This window comes from Tenrec ecaudatus, chromosome 1, assembly GCF_050624435.1.
Source record: "Tenrec ecaudatus isolate mTenEca1 chromosome 1, mTenEca1.hap1, whole genome shotgun sequence".
Lineage (NCBI taxonomy): Eukaryota > Metazoa > Chordata > Mammalia > Afrosoricida > Tenrecidae > Tenrec > Tenrec ecaudatus.
This window is the reverse complement of record NC_134530.1, coordinates 115,713,733-115,737,769: the sequence shown is the minus strand read 5'-3', so window position 1 is coordinate 115,737,769 and position 24,037 is coordinate 115,713,733. Positions and strand designations below refer to the sequence as shown.

General features: G+C 40.2%; 1 protein-coding gene across 1 annotated transcript in view; it reads right to left on the bottom strand.

Moving 5' to 3' along the window:
* Positions 1 to 11,580: 11,580 nt before the first annotated feature.
* The window catches only part of SPATA1 (spermatogenesis associated 1), a 91,737-nt gene continuing 79,280 nt past the window's right edge, over positions 11,581 to 24,037 (bottom strand). The window contains exons 12-14 of the mRNA XM_075538776.1: positions 19,782 to 19,869; positions 16,106 to 16,237; positions 11,581 to 12,467 (exon numbers count right to left, since the gene is read on the bottom strand). Coding sequence (XP_075394891.1) covers positions 16,197 to 16,237; positions 19,782 to 19,869 — 129 coding nt within the window. The 3' untranslated portion in view covers positions 11,581 to 12,467; positions 16,106 to 16,196. The remainder of the gene's footprint in view (positions 12,468 to 16,105; positions 16,238 to 19,781; positions 19,870 to 24,037) is intronic.

Sequence of the window (24,037 nt, the reverse complement as noted above, 5' to 3'; positions counted from 1 at the left end):
CTCTTAATCTTTCAAGTCCCGAATTGACACCAGATTATGTAACTACCACAATAAGTCAAAAATTTTAAAGTTCATAAAAGTCCGTCTAAGAAGAATCACACCCTTGAGGAGCTCGGCGAGCAGAGCAGAGCAGCTCTGTAGACTTTTCAGGAAGGACACCTTTGAAGGGGTCATCAAGCCTTCCTTCTGAGGCTCCATCTCCCTCTGACAATAAGACTTTTTCTAGGAACAAAAATAACCCCAAATTTCTGCTCTTTGTAGATTTTAAAATATTCTTTTGAAAGAAATTTTCTTCTAATAGAGAACCAGATTCCCTTCTCCCCCTCTTGGTGCTATACTCTTTCATAAACGTTGAGAGGTATTTGTTTGCTTGTTTTTTACCTTCTCTTCTCAACCACCTGCTTTCACTTCATTTCAAATCCTGGTGCTTGGATCACAGCAATGGCCAGAGAAGGCAGCCACGATTTTCGTCACTGCTCCACAGGTCGCAAGCCAAGCGGCTCAAGATGCCGACTGCTTCAAGTGGTGAACATAGTGGCAGACCTGGCAGAACCCAATGCATGTGTGGTGCACCTACAGCCACACCTGCTGCCCAGAACTTTCTAGTACAGCGGTTCTCAACCTATCGGTCACAACCCCTTTGGGGGTCGAATGACCCTTTTACAGCGGTCGCCTCAGACCATCAGAAAGCACATATTTCCAGTGGTTTTAGGAAGCAAGATACTGCTCATCTATAAGTCTCCAGGTGGGTCCGCCCACATGCAGATATGCCCACATACAAGTACCCGAGTACCCGGCATGAAGACTGTTAGCCATGCTACACCAGGCTTTAAGACAAAATTTCACTTATTTGTCATTAGAAATAAATATTTCCCAATACATAATTACATATTGTTTTTGTGATCAATCACTATGCTTTAATGATCAATTTGTAACAATGGAAACACATCCCGCATATCAGATATTTACATGATGATTCATAACAGTAGCAAAATTACAGTGATGAAGTGGCAATGAAAATAATTTTATGGTTGGGGGTCACCACAACATGAGGAACTGCATTAAAGGGTCATGGCATTAGGAAGGTTGAGAACCACTGTTCTAGTATCAGCCTCCATATCAATTTCTTCCTGTTATATCCATGAAGATTAATTTTTTGAGCAGCCCAGGCGTACCTGTCAGAATGTTTTGAGAATGATGATGGCAACAAATGTACAAATGTGCTTGACACAATGGATGGATGGATGGATTGTGATAAGAGTTGTATGAGCCCCCGATAAAATGATTAAATAAATAAAAAGAATCATGGTCATCTTTAGCATCCTGTTGCACTCCATTGTGTGTATATGGACTGTAGTTTGTGTATCTGTTCATCTGCTGATGGCCACTTAGGTTGCTTCTATGTTTTGCTATTGGGAATACTGCCGTAATCATGGATGTGCAAATATCTGTTCATCCCACCTGATATTTCTACTCTAGATTTTGATCTAGCTATTCTTAGCGAGCATCTTGAAAAGGAGTTATGCAAAGATTCATAATTATACTCACATATGTATGTCTATGATAAATTGGACTATTTTCCAATACGTCTTTTCTATATTTTCCAACACAAACAGACAACATTGCTGTATTTTCCCTTTTCAATTTTCAGTTGGTTCACTAGCAGCAATTATATATATATATATATGATTTCTGTTTTAATGGTTCTCAATATCTTAAATTTTTTCAATATCTTTTTAAACACTTTATTATGACAAAAATTGTGATAGAAGCAGGACTATCAAAACAAGCCATCAATTACACATTGTGTAATTTTAATTTCATGGGCAGTTGCAGAAAAGTAAGTTAACTTCATGCATAATTAATTCTGATGAATCTAAATTTACAGATGGAAAAACTAAGAAATATTCAACATTTATATAAATAATTTTATTGGGAGCACTTACAGCTCTTATAACAATTCATGCATCAATTACATCAGGCACATTTGTACATATGTTGCCATCATCACTTTCAAAACACTTTCTACTTGAGCCCTTAGTACCAGCATCCTCTTTTGTCCCTCCTTCCCCAATCCTCCCACCCTTGTGAACCCTCAATAAATGATAAATTATTATTATTTTCATATCTTACACGGTCTGCTTTCTCCCTTCACCCATGTTTCTGTTGCTTGTCCCCCTCAGGGTCAGGGGGTTATACTTTGATCATTGCTCAAATTTTGTAATTAATACTCTCCACCTTTCATTCTCCCCATCTAGCCCAATGACATTAATTTTTTCATGTAAATCTTACCATGCCTTGTTATAGATGGTCATTACCGCCCATACTGAACCCATGTGAATTGTGCCACAGGGTTTTCTAGGCTGTGCTTTTCAAAGAAACAGATGATGGGTGAGTGTGAACTGCCGACTTTTGGTAGCCGAGTGCTGAACAATTGTGCTTACGGGGTCCTGTTTCATGTCTGTCCCCTCTTCAAACTGTTCAATGACTTCTCCTTGACCTTTGGATAAGCCATAAAATTCTTTGTCATCCAGGAGATGCCAACTCATCGTGGCTTAATAGCAAACACAGCGGACAGAGTGAGACTGCGCCATAGGCTTCCGAGGCGGGGATGTTCATGTGAGGAGGGGCGCGTTGTTCGCTTAACCACTGAACCGCCAGGGTACGGTAAGAAATCCCCAACTGTCCAGAAGACCTTAGTTAATCTTGTCACTATCTACCTATGCGGCTGTTCTTATTCCAGATACATGGGCTTACTTTCAGTTCCAGAAACACACAATTCTCCTTAAGGATGAGGACCTTTGTACTTTTTGTTCCCTGTCAGGAATACTCTCTTCTGCTCCTGAGTATCCCTCCTCTGTGCTCATCCACAAATTTCAGTCCTTCCCCGTGTAGTCTTCAGGTAGGTCCCTCCAGGGAGGCTTTGGTCCCCATTCTATGGTGTTATGGTCCCTGCATTCTCTTGCCGCCCATAACACTGCTGTAATTAAATAAAGAACTCCCTCATGGACCTCTAGGAGCCCTGGTGGTGTAGTGGTTTATTGACTGGGCTGCTACCCATAAGGTCAGCAGTTTGAACCCACCAGCTGCTCTACTGGAGAAAGTTGAGGCTATCTGCTCCCATAAAGATTTACAGCCTCAGAAATCTATAAGGAGGGTTCTACCCTGTCCATAGGGTCACTATGAGTCAGGATTTACTTTAAGACAGTTTAATGGACTTCTGCTTATTTACCATTCTGTTCACAGTGCCTATGAAATTAACTGCCCCCTATATTGCTGGAATTCAATAAACACTCGCTCAATCAATGAATTAACACTTTACTGGGAATGTGTTCAATGAGCCCTCTATGCTTCTACAGATTAGCTGTAGAAGAAAACATGGAGAACTGTAACCTCAACAGCTTTTGTATTTGACTGGAGTGTGCCCAAGTTCACTCCGAAATTCTGAGCAATGGAATAGCTAGGGCTCCCTCTGCAGGAGACAGAACTCTGTCAAGCTCCTTCCTCTCTCCTCCCTGGCTCACTCCACCCCAAAGGCCGCTACTTTTCTTCTTTAGGAGCTTTCAGACATGTTCACTTATTTTCATTTCCTCTGCACTTAGTTTAGTTGAGGCCACCATCTTCCCGACTCCATACTCTCCATCAGTTTGTTTGCTTTTTAACAGTTTTATTGGCACCTAATTTGCATGCATATAGTTCAGTCATTCATTTGTTCAATCAGATCAAGTTCTCCATCAGTTTTGACCTCTCTTCCATCTATTTCCCATTTAACCTGAAAGGCCTCTGTAATGTTCATATCTAAGAATGCGATCACCTTAACACAAAACCCAAAAACCTTTTGTTCTACTTTCCTTGAGGTACATGGGACTGTCGGCTGCAAGGCCAGCAGTTCAAACCTACCAGCTGCTCTGCAGAGACCTGTAAAGGGTTTAAACCATGGAAGCCCTTGTGCTGAGTTGGAATCCACTCAATGACAGTGGCTTTGGTGTTTTTGTTTTGTTTCCCTCAAGATAAAGTAGTAACTTCTCAACATGGCTTAAAAAAACCCATCATGTTTGCCTCTACCAATCACTGTGATTCTTCACTCTAACACCCTTGAAAATCAGCCATACTAAACAGCTGGTTTAACATCCATCAGCCCTCTGTATTTGCTCCTATAAATCTAGCCTGCCTTTCTCCATTTTCTAGGCCTACCTAATCCTCTTGCCACTTGTAACCTGGAGAGCCCTAGTCCTACCCATTGATGTGCCCACTGCTTGTCTTTCATATGGGCTGTGTTTGGTCACTATTATTTTCCTCTTGGTGTAAGTGGTAGTGAGTACATGCACTGCTCCAGCAGGTCTTTTTGTCCGATATTTGCCACAAAACGTGGAAATTCTATGAATGATTACAAATTACAACTGTGGCGGCTTTGGGGTAATATGACTGAGAACTACGTGCCTTGCTCATTCACATGCAGCTAATTGGCTTAGCTAGTGCGCTAACGTGAGCTATAGTGTGTACTAGATGTAAGGAAATTGCTATCTCTAGTCATGACTTTCAAAAATTACCTCTTTATATTTATCTGATGGGGAAAAGATGGAGTTTTCTACTCCCCTAAACAGTTAAGGTCTTGAAGACTCATGGACAGTTCTACTCTGTCTTCCAGGGTCGCTATGAATCAGCATTCACTCAATGGCAGTGCGTTTAGTTTTATTTATCTGGTATTTTGTTTTATTACTCTTTAGCATCCTAAAACTAATCTTATATACTTCTTAATTCATTTTGCAAATTAATATTTTAAAATAGTTAAGTAAACCATTTATGGCTTTGAGCACAATGTAAATATCCAATTAGTATAAAGCTTAGTTAGTCATAGTCTAAAATTTCTGCTTCAGATTGGAAAATAATTTCACTAATTTTTCACACTTATGGTGTTGAAAAATGTCAATGTTTCTTATATTATTTATCCACTTAGAAAACTTAAGTTGGGAGTTATAATTCCATCATAATGACATAGTTTACGGATATTTATATTTCTTTAAGTGGATTTGTAAAGTAAATGTGATTAAATTATAAAATGTGATCAAATTATATTTGAATATGATAACATATTAAAATTATATGAGATAAAGTCTTATCATCCTTACTTCTAAGGAGTATTCTGGCTTTACATCTTTCAAGACATATCTTCACCAAAGAGATCTATCTCACACACAGGAGCAGTGCTGGTAAAGATTAACATTGGCCCTACTTTCAGAGCACCCTGGATGGCCGGAAGAGTTGATTAGGCCAGAAAACAGCATATGGACAGCATTAGTTTAGGCGTACAGAACAAGACTAAGGGTTAATCACTTGAATATGATGCAGTTAGTAAAAAAAAACAAAACAAAAATACAGAGACTCCATCATGGAATTCATGGATCGCAGGCAAACAGTCGTTTCTTAGGCAGAATCGTGCTTACCCTGTCAAAGTGTATTGCTGAGCGTATGACTTGTGCAATCTGTTCTGTAGTCATGGAGCGGGAAGCAGTTCCAACAAGGGGGCTTCAAAGAGTTTGTTGGGAAAGTTCCTTATTGTTTAACTCCATTTCCCACAAGCTTTGGAAGCCCCCTTGGAGATTCCCAACTATCTTTTTCTGGAACTTGTGAAATTCTTCCTAAAGGTTTCTTTTTTAAAAGAAATTATGAGGTGCTTTTGGTAGTTACATAATCTGGTGTCAATTTGAGAGGATTAAGAGTGAAGGGGTGGAGTTTAGTCTGTCAATCAGGTGGCAGCTTGATGACCTCATTAGGAGGCGCTAAGGAGATAAATAGCTCGCTGGAGGCGGGACACTGGCTCAGTCCCTGTAATGCTCTATTGACAAGACACATGGCGCTATGCTGATATAGTGTGTTCCCTGGGAGCTGGAGGAGCCATGTGGAGACCCCTGCCAGCACTGAGATGCTTCTACTGCCACTGGATCCACACGACTTACCATCCACTGGCCTGTGATCTTCCTGCATTTGGCATCATTGCATGTGTTTTGTGAGTCTGAAGAGGAATTTCTAGATTGGTATCAGACATACGGGCTAATATCAGACTTATGAACTGGATCTGGACTGGGCTGGGATGTTTTTTCAATATTCAATTGCTCTTGTTTATAAAGCTCTTTCTTATACACATATAAGTCTACCCAGACTAACACAGTGCCAGATCTCTCTACACTCATCAAAGTACAATACTGAGACTGTCTGACCGACTTGCCTTTCAGCAGTGTTAGAAGGATGTACAGGTGCCACATGAGCACAACGAAGCGTTCTGGACTTCTTCTCGAGTCTATCCGTAGTTTGCTGTCATGCACACAGTCCAATGCCTTGGCAGAGTCAATAAACACAAGTAAACCTCTTTCTGGTATTCTCTGCTTTCAGTCAAAGGCCGTCTGACTTCAGAAATGATATCCCTTGTACCACCTCCACTTCTGAATCCGCCCTAAATCTCTGAGAGCTCCTTGTCAATGTTAGTGGATGATCAATGGGCTCAAATATAAGAACACTTGTGAGGATAGCACAGGACTGGGCAGGGTTTTTTCTGTTGTACCTGGAGTCTCTATGACCCAGAACCAACTTGACTGAACCTAACAACAACCGAATATGGCTGTTGCTCTTGGTAGGTGCAGTAAAGTTGGTTCTAATTAGTATCTGTCAATCCATCTTGTGAGCGTCTTCCTCTTTTTTACTGACCCTCTATTTTACCAAGCATGATGACCAGGGACTGGTCCCTCCTGATAGCATATTCACAGTATATGAGATGAAGTCTTGCCATCCTCACTTCTAAGGAGTATTCTGACTTTCCATCTTTCGAGACATCTTTGTTTGTTGTGCAGTCCATTGCACTTTTACTATTCTTTGCTAGCACCAAAATCCAAATGCATCTATTTTTCTGTGGTCTCCTTTATTTGTTGTCCAGCTTTCACATACATAAAGAGTGACTGAAACGCCCATCGCTTGGGTCAGGTTTACCTTAGACCTCAAAGTGATATCTTTGCTATTGAACATTTTTAAGAAGTCTTGTGTAACAGTTGGGTGAAGAGAAAGGCAATATACAAAACAAGGAGGGTCCACACAAAATGTTCAAGGGAAAGGACGTCACTGGGAGTAGCCCAAGAGACAACAGGGGCCAATACTACTGCCCAACAGTCCTACAGTATGAGTAATAGCATGATCCATGAATGGGCACGTAGACATTCAAGTTGAACAGTTTGTGGGAAGGCAAAGGAAACTACTACTATCACGCACACAGATGATATGTGCCGTAAGTATATCCTTGAAGATACTAGAGCATACAGGAGGCAAAATTGTGGAAACTTCTCAGGCTTCATTAAACAGTTTGAGGAAATACATTCCTAAGCCTGAGAGCTCAAGACCATAGTCTTGGGGGACATTAAAAGACCATAGTCCTAAAAAAAACATAGTCTTGGGGGACACTAAGGTCAATTGGCACAAAATCATCTATAAACTGTTGTATATCCTACTTTGGTGAGTGATGACAGGAGTCTTAGAAGCATGTGAGTGGCAACCATTTTTCTCTCCCTGTCTGGAGTTAAGAAAAGGGAGTGAGAGAGGAATCAGCTATGCATAGAAACAGATCAAAGAACTAATGGATATGTAGCTCAGCCTGTGCTGCCGAAACCAGAACTAGAGAGTGACCAACTCCTGCTACCAACCATATGGAACGGAATCAAGTAAAAGGTCCTGGATAAAGTGGAAGAAAATGTGTGACAAATTCAAAATCATAACAAGGTCAGGCCTTTGGACCTGGGCTACAGCAATGAGAGATGAGAGAGAATCAGAAGGGCTGGCTGGTCTGAAATTCTGAGGGTTGTGCAGATACTAAGCTTTGGAGCATGATCTCGCCCAAGGGACTAGGGCTGGTGAGAGTTTTTGAAGAGTCAAGATTGTCTGACTAGTACACCATTTACTTAGCTTGGATGGCAACTAGAGCTGACTTGACCAGAAACTGACTAGATGAAGAAAAATATTTTGACCTTGTGAGCTGGTATAAATTGTAGCAGTCTGATGACTTTCCGTGGTCCTTACCTTGCTTATGGATGCAGGTAAGTTGCATTCCAACTGTAATGAAAATCATATAATCATTTCTTAAGAGTACTGGATTATTAAGAATGCACAATTTAGAAATTAGATATCTAAACCATGGTATGATAACAGCATAAAGTGGCTGGCTTACAAGCTCTCACAGACCTGTTTAGTCATAAAATAGCTGAAACAAGGGACAATGGCCACTGAATAGTTTTCTCTTCTTCTGATGGGTTTGGGGAAGAGAGGATGGAGAAAGATGTTGATCAGATTATGTTTCTGGTGTGTGATTTTCACTGGGTTAATAGTGATTGTAAAATTGTAATTATAGAAGAGGAGGGGAAAGTAATTTTTCATGTCTGAGGGAGACAATGGCTAGACGCCCCTGAAGGTGGCTTTTGATGGAGTGAAATTCCTTAATATGGCTCTCCTACCTCAGTCTTTGTAACTCCCACCCAATTATGTCCAATAGGGCAAGTGCAACGCTAATGGATGGGATTGGTCAGTTTTTGTTATCACCCCCTGGCTATAAAGACGAGCCATCTATTGGGGATCCTATTGGGGGATTCTTTTCCAGATCTTGGTCTCCAGTGACAGAGGTCGAGACCAGAGGCAGCCAGACTAGGGCACAGTGCAAGAGGAGCACTGCCAAGACTATGGGACAGTGACAGGCAGAGTGAGTCTTTCCTGCAAGTGGCTAAGCGGCTAGACCCAGAGGCAGTCTTGGCTGGTGGCTGGGGAGCCATGTTGCTGTGGAGCCATGACTGCATCCTTACTGTTTACTGATCCTGGTTTGTGGTCACCTATTAACTTCCCTAATAACCAAACCAGACTCACTGCCATTGAGTCACTGCTGACTCAGAGCGACCCTTTAGGACCAGGTGAAACGGCTCTGGTGGGTTTGCCAGACGAACTCTTTGTAGGAGTAGAAAGCCCGCATAATTTTGATGGGGAAAAAGACCAGGCTTGCTGATCAGAAAGAGACTGGTGGGACCCCTGAAATGATGGCTGCTAGTCACTCTTCAAACTTGGGATGGACTCACTTTAGAAGCTCAACAGCAGAAGAACGACCAAAAGGCTTATAAGGTGGGCAATACCATGAGGGACATTCACAATCTCTACAACTATTACTTGTAGGGGATCCTAGGGCAGCATTCTCCAGAGGCAGTGGAGAAGTCAGGAAGAGGTAGAAAAGAACAGAGAGAAGTAGGGGAAGCAGGGTGAGTGGTGCTGTATGGGGGTGGGGGATTGCAATCAATGTAACGAAACAAAGTGTCTCTGGGTTTTTGAATGGAAAGCTAATTTCTTCTGCAAACTTTCACTAAAATGACAGTACAGAGGGGGAAAACTCCCAACAATTAAACTGCAATAGCAGTTGTCTGTCAGCTTGCGTTTTATACGGCGGCATTGCCTGTACACAAGGTCTATATTATAGGCAATGAGGAGAGCGGGAATTAGGTGGTTTCTAGCTGTACCAATTCTGCATTCAGCAATTCGGGCCAGAAAGAGCTTTTGCGTACAATTTTGCGTATGATCAAGGAAACTGTCTTCCATATTTCATAGACCATGAATTACTTGCAAGGTACATCCCTAAAGATCCAGGCTCTAAGGCAAACTCTATAGCACTTTCCAGAGCGATGGAAAAAGGCAGTATATTTTTCCATTGCCTAAATGAACCTGAGCAGCACACAAGATCATAACACAGGTGTGATGGTTCAGCAGTTTTTTTGTGCCAACATGGCTCCTGTAGGGACATGTGAGTGGAGTTTCGCCAGTCAGTCAGGTCACAGCTCGGTTGGACCAGTATGCTGCTGTCCGAGTTAGCTGCTCTACGGTGCGCTGTGCTACCTGTGGGCTGAGCCAAGCAGTGGACTGTGGTGGATCATGCCACTGCGCTGCGCATCACTATGTCTCCAGGCTTCGTCCGTCACGACCTGCTTCTTGACATTGCTGCCGTGAGATTGGCCTCTGCTTCACGTCGAATCAAATCTTCCTGCTGTGGCTGCCCCACCTTGCTGTGGCTGTCATACCTGCTGCCAGCTGTCTGCTTCCTTGGCCTTAGACCAGTGACCATGAAAGAGGGTTGGACTGAGCCCTCTGTATTGCTGTGTGGATAAATTAGTTGTTGTATTCCTGCTCACTATATAAACCTTTTCATATATATAAGTGTCCTGGTTTGTTTTTCTCTGGGGAGCCCTGCCTAACAACTGGCATCTGTAAAGGCAGTGCATGGATAACAAAGATTGTAACTCTAATCGGTGATTCTCAGGTCTGGTTATCAATATCACCATAACTCTTAAATAAAAACAATACACACATGTAATGGGCATCCACTTCCAGAGCTCATTATTTAGAAAGTTTCGAAGGACACAGAGTACTTTAAACAAGTCTCCTAAGTGATTCATGTGAAGACCTCTAGAGAGTTGAGGTTGACACCAGCGCTTGGATGACCCACTCTATGTTAAAACATGGTTGAGTAAAGCCAGTTTCCTAACATGTGTCAGAAACACCTGGGAGGAATTGTTTAAATATCCTTGGAGATAGATTTAGTAGGTCTGAACCCGAGCTCTTGCTTCTAAGTGTTGTAGGTAACTCTGATATAGTCTGTTGATCATCGTGCATTTGGGAACCACTGGAAAATAGTACGTTATATGAGGCCTAGCATCACTGGGGCCTTGAGCACACAGGGACAGTTTGTCAGCACCGACTTCAGCTTCTCCACGTGAATACAGTGTGAAACAAAGATTGCAAATGCACAGCACACAGGTTACCAGACCACTTTCCTTCTCACAAACTCGAGTCTCTGAAATGTTTCCTTCATTTTAGATGCAAAAACTCCAAACCCCAAACCCTGAACTTTATGGAAGCAGATAGCCTCATCTTTCTCCCATGGAGAGGCTGGTAGGTTTGAACCACTGACAACGCAGGTAGCAGCACAACATGAAACCTAGCACCACTAGGTTCCTTTATAGCCATGATTAATACATTCAAAGCTGGAGTGTAGTAAACAACCTAATTTCCAAGGTTGATTGTAGGACGCTGAGCAACGGATTTGAAGTGGGTCATCTACTGTGTTTGGGGGCCAGGGAAACACTTTGCTCTACTGTGGCGAGCCATGTTGAGTTAGTAGGAGATGCCGTGGGAGAGCTAGGCCCGTGAGTGAGGAGAAGGCATTCTGTTCTGCATGTTATGGAGTACTTGTGTAGACCGTGTTTGGGAAGATTTTTCTGTAGCAGTATGTCAAGTAGTCTAGAGGTGAAAGGGAGACCACTAAAGACTAACCCAATTATTCAGTAATGAAGGATTTACAGTTTAAATGAACATGATGGCTCAACCCTAACACTAAGCTAGAACTCATTAAGTTGGTGAAAGAAAAAAAAAGTTGGTGAAAGAATAGATTAATGGAAGGGAAAGGGACAAAACAGGAATAAGAGACTGCCCAAAAGGAAATGTGATATTAAATTTGGGATGTGAGAGAGGAAGAAATTATAGCTCAGTGTTTGGTAATAATAAGTGTATTTATTTGGTTCCTAATTAAGAAAAAATTCAACCTTAACTGAAGTTTTAGAACATTTGCGCACATATAGGTTAAAATGAACTAACATTAGGTTAAGGCGATAAACAAATATTTCAGAAGTCTTAAAGATTACTCACCATTCAGAATGAAATAAAATATCCACTCACATTTTATTTGACTATTTTCATGCAAGATGATAATTTTAAATATTGGTTCAACACTTCCAACTTGTGAATCCAGACTCCCAGCCACACCACTGTAGTTAGCTCTGATGCTAGGCCCAATGACGATGCAATGTAATCGAGACTGCAGGGTCTCAAACTTCCACCACAGGCCAGCCAGCTTGCACCAACAGATGACCTGTTTAGCTGGTACAATTGTCTATAAAACTTATTTGCTTTTATATTTGTAGCAACACTTGACTTTCCAGTTGCTCAGGTGGCCTGCCATGGGCTATTGCCATCAATAACTTGATAACTTCCATCAGTTAAGTTACAGCATGGCCTCTTGACATTGAAACACCATTTTTGTAGAGTGCCCTGGTCCCGGCCATCGTACCTCCAAAGCTATATTACAGTCAGTCCAGTGTGGAAGAAATAGACAGCGCTCAGAATTGCCATGCCACTCCCTAAAGTCCAGATGCCGCCAGCAAGGCAGTGCTTTCTCATTGGGATGGATAAGGCAAGATGACAATGGATGAAGCATACAGCCTGATATGCAGATTTGATCATGTTATCAAAATAATATGTCTGTTTCCAAAGGCACTCTTTAGTGTAACTTGGTCTCCCAAGAACAATGTCATGACGTGCTAGAATTATACTGGAACTGTAGCAGCTTCTGACGTGGTCTTCGCGATGCCTTATGTTACACACAGACGGGTCAATGTTGCAGTAGCCTAGAAGCAGACATTAACTGGTAAGAACCCACAAATGATCAATATTAGTAACATTCATTTAATATCTCAAACATTAAGGCAACTCTTAATACTTCTAAGTTATTTGTATACCTCTTCTATTAAAAACCTTTCTTGTAACATTACCTAAAGATCATACAATTTGGAGGGTGGTAAAGGTTTACGAGTGTCTAATTCATCATTTCAGTTCCTGTAGCAGCCTGTGGGTAGGCAGGCCTTGTGGTGTAACAGTTAAATGATTGACTTATGACCTGTAGGTTGACAATTTGAGTCTACCCAGTGACATCCTGGGGTGGGGAACCTGACAATCTGCCCCCTTAAAGATGCAACTCCCACCCACTGCCATTGAGTTGATTCTGACTCAGAGTGATCCTATAGCAGCGGTTCTCAACTTGTGGGTCGCGACCCCTTTGGGAAGTCGAATGACCCTTTCACAAGGGTTGCCTGATTCATAACAGTAGCAAAATTAATGTTATGAAGTAGAAACGGAAATCATTTTATGGTTGGGGGGGTCACCACAACATGAGGTATTAAAGAGTCACAGCGTTAGGAAGTTTGAGAACCACTGTCCTATAGGATAGAGAAGATTTGCTCATGAGGGGTTCTGAGACTGTACGTTTCACAGGAGCAGACAGCCTCTTCTTTCCTCAGCGGACCCCTGCTTAACCACTGCCCATCAGGACTCAAACCCTTTGGACGATTTCTACTCTGTCACATGGCGACAGTATGAGTCAGAGCTTGTTGCTCATGCATGTCACTTGTCTCTGTAGTTTCATTTCTATTACCTTGGGATAGTATTTTAAGTGAATTTTCTATTCTCACAGGTCTTCAAGGGATTGTCACAGATTTTAGTTTCGATATGGATATTTAGACGAACATTCAAGATAGGTCTGTTTAAAGTGTGTGCAAGGCTGGCAGCTCAAACCTGCCAAGTGCCCTGTGGGAGAAAACGTGGTGATCTGCTTTCATAAAGGCTGAGCAGACTGCCCTTGAAGCTCGTGCGTACAGTTCTATTCTGCTCCATAGTGTTGCTGTGTGTTTGAAATGAGTCGATGGCAGCAGGCATGGTAATTCTTTTTGTTTTTTGGGTGGGGAAAATATTAAGTGATTTGTTTGAATACATTAACTGCATTTGTTTGAATGCAGTTTCTGAGTTGGGCTGCAAATCACAAGGCCAGCAGTTCAAAGCCACCAACCACTTCTTGAGAGAGTCTGGTGAGGCTTTTACACAGGGAAGAGTGAGTCTGAGAATGGGAGATGTCTTATCTTATCGTGAACTTTAAGTGGTAAAACAATGTTATTTCAAATTTTTCATAGTTCAAATCATGTGCTATTAAAAGGCAAGCTCATAAATAATGTAAAAAAAACTGGAGACAGAAAATTTTTATAAAAGTAAACAGAAGAAAATAGTAAGTTAATGGTATTTGTTTTTTCTCCTACAATCTTTTATTAAATAAAAAAATCAAAATGTGAAGCTACCATTTCTTTTTTTTAATAGAGTAGTATTTCTATCAGTTGTTCTTTGATACATAAGAAGTATCTTATTTAAAAGGCCAAGGAAACAGTATAATTTTCATAATTTATCTTTATCACAGTAGCATCTTTTCCACACCGGCCATTCTAAGTACAAACATACTTAGACTCTTCTCTGCATTCGCGTTGTCTGTTAGTCCTGACATGGGTGACCCCACGTGCATGTAGAGCTGCTCCGTAGGGTGTTAAGGTGGTGGCCTTTGGAAACAGATGAGGAGGTGTGGGTAATGTGGCCATCTTTTGGTGAGTGGTTGAGCCCTTAACTGTGTGTAGGACCCAGAGACACCTACTTGGGATTACATTATGTTAAAAAGCACTCTAACACATATACATTCATTGTAGCAAGTATTTATGCTTATAATAATCTGTTACACATTTATAAAATGTAACTAAAAGTGATAATTATTAACATATATATATCTGTGTATCCATTATATAGAAAGCAGACTGGCTTTGAGTCAATCTTTCTAAACTTCAGAATCTAAATTATGTAATTTAGCTAAATTAGTGTGTATTGTAATCCTGTCTTCACCAAATTGCATGTGATGTAACTCCACTAACATTGCACACACACCAGTGCACACTTGATCCTTGTCCTAATAGATTGGGAAACACTGTTTATCACACATTCCTCTGGGACATTATAATACATTATTAAAGGATCTGAGATGTCTTGCGTTCCATAAAAATGTTAACATAGAACCCTGTATCACAGCCTTCTCAGAAATGTGCCGAGGAATAGTAAGTAGTTCTTGATTTAAGGTTGGTAAAACAAAACAAGAATAGTTGATGTGCAGTTGATCTCCCCCTGAGTAACCCAGGTGCTTTTTACAGGAGGACAGTGGGTAGTGCACAGTTTTCAATGGTTGAGAGTCTTCAAATGGCAAGACTTTCTTCTGAGATACCTCTGGGTGGCTTTCTCCAATCAACTCTTCAGGAAGGTGAGATTGAAATAATCACTAACAAATATAAATACAATTTTAAAATATATAATACAGAATTATTGGGTACTCTACTTTTTTGGTAATTAATTACAAGATGCAGGGTTATATTATTCTGGGTATTTGAATTCAGGAAATATTTGGGATGAGCCTAAAGGCCATTTAATTTTTCTTTAGAAAAGAATCTAGTTGTACCTTTTGTTCCTCTTTTTACCCACCGTCAAATTGAATGATGACCCAAATCAAATCTCCTTTGTTTGAAAAAGACCTTTCTGCTTTCTTACGCTATCTCAGCAACAGCAGCTTCATTTCACCCTCCCAGTCTGAGTGGCACAATGCCTCACCCAAGCATCATCAATAGTACCCTGCATGCTCAGCTCTTCGTTCTTTGATCCTTCACTCTTTTGAGACATTTTAAATTACTTAACAATGTCCAGTAGGTTCAGAATACTAGCTAGGATTATGGCAAAATTCAAAGATACCTAACTTTGGATTTTCTTCTGCATCTTTTTCTCTGTTCAGATAGAGGTTCTGGAAGTTCTCTATTGATAGTGAATCACAATCCCTACCAGACTATGTATGGCTTTATTTGGGTCTTAATACTTTAATGTGTGGAATATAAGATATAGAATGAGATGTGATTACACATAATAATAAATGTATTATGTTTAAATATGCCAAGGTTTATTTATATACAAAATGACTATGATTTACATAATAGTCACCATAGAAGATTATTCTAATTCGAGTAGTCTTACCATAGGTAAAAATATTGACATTTTTGCAGAATTACGTTCATAATCATTTTCCAGACATGTGTAAAATTCAGTAAATTATTATTACGCGGGGTCATTCTTTTAACTATTTTCCCCTTCTGCTTAGATCTGCTCCTTTCTAGCTTCCTTTCCCTTTTATACCGTATACAACAGTCATGTGCTTCCTGAAGGTACAGCGTACTATATGTATACCTGTCTTGCTCTAGAGTGGGGCAGGTGATTCTGCGGAGAGGGGCATTACTGGGATGATGTGACTGACTGTAAGTCCAGAGGCTAGATTGTGTTGTTATCAAGTGTGAGTTTCAGTCACCCACTGAGTCAACTCTGTAAGACCCAGAGAAGCAGGAGCTCTCCTCCCCATTGGCATTACCTTGTGATTCCGCTGATACATAAAGAGATGGGATCACTTGTCGAAGCATTAACTAGGTACACTTGGAGGCACTGTAACGAAGACTGCACGGTTACAGCAGCTTCTCGAGTCTTGGCTGCATATCAGGATTAGCTAGAATAATACAGAAACACAAGACAAATAAACAACTATGTGTCTCAGCAACATCCCCGGAAGATTCTGATTATGTGGCTCTCCTGAGGTCTGTCTGGGGTTGAGAAATCTGGATGCAGAAGTCTGGATCTGCATCTTGGTGATAATCATTGGATGAGACCAGTGATGACATGCCAGGGATGAGAAGGACCTTAAATGGAGTGTGTTGGGAGAGACACATTTGTACAGTCTTTGCTGTTGTTAAGTGCCATAAACAATGACGTCTAGAAAGTATCACCTGCAGAACCTTAACATAACAGAGCTGGAAAGTGTTATACCCTCTAGCTTGTATTATTTCATCGAATACTTTTTGATAAGTGGAAGTAAGAAATGTTTCCTTCTTATTTGTACTGGAACATTTCCATGTTGATTTATTTGTGCAGGGTTCTTCTGGCCATTTTCATCAAATATGGTATGAAAACCCTCAGAGTACTTCTTTAAAAACAGCAGGTGCACAAAAGCATGGCTTACGGGGCATTGGCGTGTGGCACACACACTCTTTAGACAAGTCTAAAAATCTGGTAACTAAACAACAAATTAAAGAATCGAGGAAATGCTTAGAGCCAAAGCTGTGAGAGGGGAGCGTTTATTGAAGGGATCAATATACTGTCATCCTGCTCATATGTACACATTTTTCAAATATTACTATGTGCTCACAGTATCATCCAAAACCAGGTAAGGAATAAAGAAATGCTTTCATTGTACAGATTTGAAAATTAAATACACATTAATATTGTTAGTCCTCCAGGAATACAAGAGTTTTAAACAAGGCAACTTTCTAGATTAAATCACCCTGTTTGAGATGTTTGAACGCAATAATGTAGTTAAGAACATCTTTTTCCTCAGAATTTTACATGCTGCTTCTCCCCTATGATCTGAAAATATATGCTGTCAAAATTATTCTAATTTTTAAAACGTAAAATTGGAACTGTAAATAATTTGCTTGGACTAGATTTTTTTAGGCTAAGGGAGTTCCACTTTGGCATGGCTTTTCTGTTTTAAGCCAGGAGTAAATGCTCTCCTCTTGATGGAGGTCTGGATCAATTGTGTTAGGACTCTTAAATTGCTGCAGCCATTTCTTTTTTTATTTTTATTTTAATCTAATGATTGGGAAGCTTGCTCTGTACTCTCTTTCCATAAATCTTAAAGTTAAGGTCTACAGTTGAATGTCTCTTCTTTAGGATTATCAAAGTTATAACAATCATTTCTCAGTTTCCTGACTACATGCAGCATCCATGTTTATGAGGCACTTTAACTAAGCTTACCTAACCCTCTGAACAAAAGGGCGAGGAACATAAAGATAATATGAAGAGTAAGTAGTGCTCACAGAATATAAGATAACTTAATAATACAACTCCTCCTCACTTATTGGCTATTTGGTTACCTGACATTTCATATTTATGACAATAGTGAGCGATCTATTATCTGATTATTTTGTGGAGTAATGCGTCCAGGTGGCTCCTGGGCAGCTGAGTTGGCTACCCCATGCCCTCGGCTACCCCATGTCCTTGGCTCTCTTGCCCATTGGGGCACCACATCAGCTGTTATGCAGCCTCTATGCCCATGGCCTGCAGGGTAGATGCCCAGGCAATACCAAGTGAGTGGACACTTGCTTTGGGCTCTCAGTTTTATGTGGCCTGAGGCCCTGCAGCTCCAAATTCCTTTGAGTAGAAAAAGAGAAAAGAAAGAGGCACCAGAGGTATTTGAAAGACACGTGTCTGAGTTTCATGACACCCGAAGGTGAGCCTAAGTGGGCCTGATGCCTACATCTCCAGTGGCTTGGTTTGCTTGCAGGCACCCAGTGCCCTGGAAGAAAGCGCCAAACCTTGATGACTCACCAACTGTATTGGGCAGAGCAGACTGGGACTGTGAAATCAGGGTTGACAGAGGTGGGAGGAGAGTCCTGAAGGCCATTCTGAGAGGTAGCTCTGACCTCGCACAGGAGGAAGGTGAAACAGGTAAGGTGGTCCTCCAGTCACACAGACCAACTTTATCCAGTTTTGTCTCCTCCAAGCCTTTCATGAACAATGTATAACTGACTTATCACAGTGATGAAAACCACAGTAAATCTTAGCTGTCATTTTTTATCATATTTTCTAAATTTAGAAAAAATAGATGGTCTAAAAATCGGTAAACATTTCCATTTTCACATAATGACTTGGTCTTTGGAATTCAGTCATGCTTAAGTGGTAAGTGGATGTACTTTTGAATTAATAGGTTAGAGATACATAATATCTGACAATTCTATTTTTTTATATCATTTTATTGTGGGCTTGTACAACTCTTATCACAACCCATACACCAACTGAATCAGGCATGTTTGTATATAGGTTGTCTTAATTCTTTTCTAGACATTTGCTTTCTATTGAGCCCTTGGTATCAGCATCCCCCCCATAATCCCCAAATAGATTGTACATTGTTATTATTTTCATCTCTCACCAGTTCCATTTTTATGAGGTTGTTCTGAACTTTTAGAACAGCAATAACTTGGGGTAGAGCCTGATTCTACCCATTTACATTTCCCTTTCCAATCATTCATTCCTTGATTTGGGGCATTTAGAATTTACTTCTTGGTCAGTTTTCTTTTCAAGGTTAAAATCTTTTTCCTTACCTTTGCATTTCCCTTTTAATTATCTAAAGATACTGGTTTCTCAACTAATGCTCCTCTTTCGAAAAGAAGTTGTATAAAATTTTTTTCTAAATATACAGAAGTCTCACTTCTCTTTTTTAATATGGTTAAAACAACATCTTGCTTCACTTATATTAGTTCCTGAAAATACTTAGATTATAACATTGCAACTTTGAATTCCAGACTTTCATAAATCCTATCTTCTATCTCATGTCCCATCTTCTATACAAATTGGAGAAAGTGGTTTTTTTCATGAGATTATTTCCTATTTATGCAATTCTTTATGCAAAAGCAATTATTTTTAAAGGTACAAGTTGAATCATTATTGTCTTCATATATAAAAAATTAAATTTAAGTTCTTATATAGTAATCTCTCTTTTAAAGGTAAAGGTTAATACCCAAGTTCTTTTAGATTTCTGGATTGATTTTAGTTAAAATATAATAAACAAATTAAGTATTTGTCTATAAAATTTTATGAAATATTACTATAAAATTTTAATTATAATCAGATTTTTAATTTTAAAAAATGTTTTCTTGTAAACTAGGTGAAAGTTTACTATAATTAGGTTTTAATGTTATTTAGTTACCAATTTTAAAGATAATTTTAAAAGAAAAAGTAATGATAACATATAATCCTATAAAATAATATGCAATAGATTTGAAGTCTTAAACAGTAACTAACTTCCACCGTTTTGCTTTGTGTTACATCTAATATCATGAAACACTTTGTAACAGCCAAGTGAAAAATAAGGAATACAAATATTATGATTATATAAAACATTATCATGGAGAAAATGGTTAAACAAGACTATTGAAATAAATGTCTCAATTTTTAACAAACGAACGTTTTAATAGTAAAAACTCAAGTGGACATACCGATTTGGCATTGTAAAGATGTGCTCATTTTCTTCTGTGCCAGCTCAGCTTTCAGTGTGCGTAAATCTGAAACTGCTTGTTTTCTCATCTGTGAGGGGCATTACAAAATGAGCTCACCTTACCTCTCTTAGAGTGTATAATGATTTCATGCAAATTAGGTGTTTTAAAAAATGCTTTGTTTTCCCTTTTGTCTTCAGTACCTTTATTACCACTGACTACCCCACCTAGTAATCATACTAGTAAAACTACTAGAGACAGAGAGATCATCGTCCTGCTTAATAAACAAGCTTATTTACTGCTATGCATGCTGTCAGATAACTCTAACTATTAGTGTATAAAAAACAAATGAGCCACAAGAGCATAACCTCCAAGTCCATCCTGACCCAGGGCGAGTGACCCTATAGCAATTCTATAGGACAGAGCAGAATGGCCATAGGTTTCTAAGGCTGTTAAATCTTTTTTTTAATCGTTTTATTAGGGGCTCATACAGCTCTTATCACAATCCATACATACATCAATTGTGTAAAGCACATTTGTACATTCACTGCCCTCATCATTCTCAAAACATTCGCTCTCCACTTAAGCCCCTGGCATCAGGTCCTCATTTTCCCTCTCACTCCCCGCTCCCCTTCCCTCATGAACCCTTGATAATTTAGAAATTATTATTTTGTCATATCTTTCCCTGTCCAACGTCTCCCTTCACCCACTTTTCTGTTGTCCATCCCCCAGGGAGGCGGTCACATGTAGATCCTTGAAATTGGTTCCCCCTTTCCAACCCACCCTCCCTATGCCCTCCCAGTATTGCCACTCACACCACTGGTCCTAAGGGGACAATCCGCCCTGGATTCCCTGTGTTTCCAGTTCCTATCTGTACCAGTGTACATCCTCTGGTCTAGCCAGACTTATAAGGTAGGATTGGGGTCATGACAGTGAGGGGGAGGAGGGGGAGAGGAAACATTTAGGAACTAGAGTAAAGTTGTATTTTTCATTGTTGCTACATTGCACCCTGACTCCTTTGTCTCCTTCCCGAGACCCTTCTGTAAGGGAATGTCAAGTGGTCTACAAATGGGCTTTGGGTCTCCACTCCATGCTCACCCCCCCCCCCATTCACTATGGTAAGATTTTTGGTTCTGATGATGCCTGATACCTGATCCCTTCGACACCTTGTGATCGCACAGGCTGGTGTGCTTCTTCCACGTAGGTTTTGCTGCTTCTGAGCTAGATGGCTGCTTGTTTACTTTCAAGCCTTAAGATTCCAGACACTATATCTTTTGATAGCTGGGCACCATGAGCTTTCTTCGCCACTTTTGCTTACTCACCCATTTGTCTTCAGCGATCATATCATGGAAGTGAGCACACAATGATATGATTTTTTGTTCTTTGACACCTGAAGAAGCACACCAGCCTGTGTGATCATGAGGTGCCAAATGGATCAGCTATCAAGCTGTTAAATCTTTATGGAAGCAGACCATCACTTATTTTTCACACTGAGTGACTTGTGGATTTCAACTCCAGACCTTTTTGTTAGCAGCCAAACATTCTAACCACTGAGCTACCAGGACTACGTTTATTAGTATAGAGAAACCATCAAATTAAATTATTCTAAAAACTTCAGTGAGAAATAACTTTAATTTTTGTTGAGAAATCAGTAGAAATAATTATAGTATATTAATTATATTAAATTTCCAAACCTTAGGAAGTGAATGTTTTTAAAGAACATAGTAGTAGCAAGCACTCTTTTAAAACATTACTCTTTTAGATTCCCCCAAAACCCTTCCTGAGGTAGATAGGAAATTTTTCCTTATTTTACACTTGAAGAAACAGAAACCCAGAGCGTTTAAGCAACGTGTCTAAGTTATAAAACTGGTAAGACAGCCAAGATGCAAACACAAGTCGTCTGGCACGATAGCCCTTGGTACTCAAATTGCTGTGGGGTGGGGGTGGGGAGCAGTGTGACCGTTAGCATCGCATAGGAAATTATTCAAAATGAAGAATGACAGGTTTCCATCCAGATTTGAATCAAATGCTGCATTTTAATAGGATTCCTAGGTGATAATCATACTGAGGAGTTTTGAGATCTTTGAGGCACTCTAATTATGTTCCTTTGTAATATTCTTTGAGTTGAGGGAGCAAAAATAAATCTAAAGGGACAATACCATCACAGTAGTGTGGATAGGGTAAGGTTTCCCAATAAAGTCCTCATAGGACAGCTCGTGGCTCGTCTAAAAAAATGAGCAAGTGCATTGTCCTGCTGGAAAAATCTTATTCTACACAACTTTCTTGCCCTATTTCTCACCAATACACTTTTCAATTTTCTGAAAACTTTGTCATAACAATCCCTGTGATTATCCAATGACCTCTGAGAAAATGTATCCAGATTACCCTTTAAGAATCCCCCCCCACCAAAAAACAAAAAACCATGAAACTGTCACCACAGGTTAGGGTAGCTTCCTTAGGATTCTAAAAGGAAACTTGTCCACACAGATGCTGGTGTGGCTAGGAGTGCAGTACATGCCCACTGTACCACCAGGGGTGACAAAGAAGGAGACATCACCGTTAAAAGTGTATATAAAGACACAGGATCTCAAGAAGAGTAGCTACACATTTTTATACTTCTGTTAAATAAAGGCTTTTGTTGGTTTTTATTTTTAAACAGCTTTATTGGCACACAATCTACAATCAACACAATTCAATAGCTCCATCATATTCTGAAGAGCTATACAGGCATCACCACCATTAGTCTGAGAACCTCTTCCTTCTTGTACTCATTGTCATAAGCTCATATTCCCCCCAACCTCCCCGGCCATGCTCCCAAGAAAGCATTAACCCAGTTACTGTCTAAAGATTTACCTGTCCTGGATTTCAGATACAGGAAAACACACAAAACAGCAACAATTCCAACAACCTATGTTTATTTCTGCAATTCCACAATAGCAAAACCACCGAAACAACCCCCAAACCTCAACTATATAGGAATGGATAAACATCTATAATATGGAATATTATGACTCAATAAAAACAACGATAACTCCTTTAAATACCATAAGACATGGACAAAACTAGAGAGCATTATGCTTAGCAAACCCACTCTTACAAAGATAAACATTAAATATCACCATTGCTATAAAGAAAAACAAAGTAGATACAACATGGTTTATACACCAACAGACAAGACGTGGACAACTACAAAGAGGTCAGGGACTGGGGTGTGAACAGAGAGGGAAGGAATATGGGGATGGACAGGAAAAAACAACCAAAAAGTGGAGGGTCTAATAGGAAATAAATAATAAAAACTGCTTCATGTAAACAATAAAGAAAGAAATCCTTCAGATTCCTTACCCTTAGATTTAAACATTGGTCAGAGTGGCTAAAAAATGAGGATAAGTAAAACTGAAGTGGACTTAAAGGCCATAACAGAATATAAGTTAATTTCAAACATAAAAAACAACACAAAAATGATGAAGTAAAACAGACAAAACATGAATTGAAAAGAAAGTTGTTAGGAGGAGTCAAGATGGCATCCAGGTTGAATCACCTACCCAGTGCTCCTGTTGTCAGATCAGAAAATTGAGGGGTAAGGAGGGCAATATTGGAAAAGATAGGAGCCAAAAATAGATTCGGTGTACTAGGGTCTAGTTTAGATCTCCCCCTGCAATTTTCAACCATGGAGGGATTTGAGAACTTGCTGAAATGCTCTAAGTTCATTGCATCTGCCTCCAGGCGCCTCTAAACCCTCACCAGATCCAGCAAGATGGCATGTGCTACCCCTTCTGGTGCCCAAGATCTGAGACTCACAGCATGCAGTAGTTTCCCCAGGCTGCTGTCTAAAGGTGGTCATACTCCAAGCTTTTGGAGAGCCTCCAAGAATTACCCACAAGACCTCACACTGGAGTTCCCTCTGCTATCCTCTGCATCCTCCCTTTGCAGCCAGGAACAGAGTGACTACATGGGCCACCCATTTTCCCCCTCTCCCCAGCTCAGCGCCTGCCAGCATGGGTATCCACAGATAATTAGTCACTAATTTACACCAATTGAAGAGCCCCTGGAATATCTACCCATGAGATAGCTGTGCAGAAGAGAGTGAAGAGTGAGTGACAGGCGTGTAGCCCGGGAAGAATTCAGATCCAGTCATCCCCCAAATCACTCAACTATCTGGTCCCCCTTCCCTGGGGGATAGCACAGCACAGCATTGATACCAGGGCACCCCACAGCCCATTGTAAAAAAATATTTTTAATAAAAAAAACACTTAAGAATT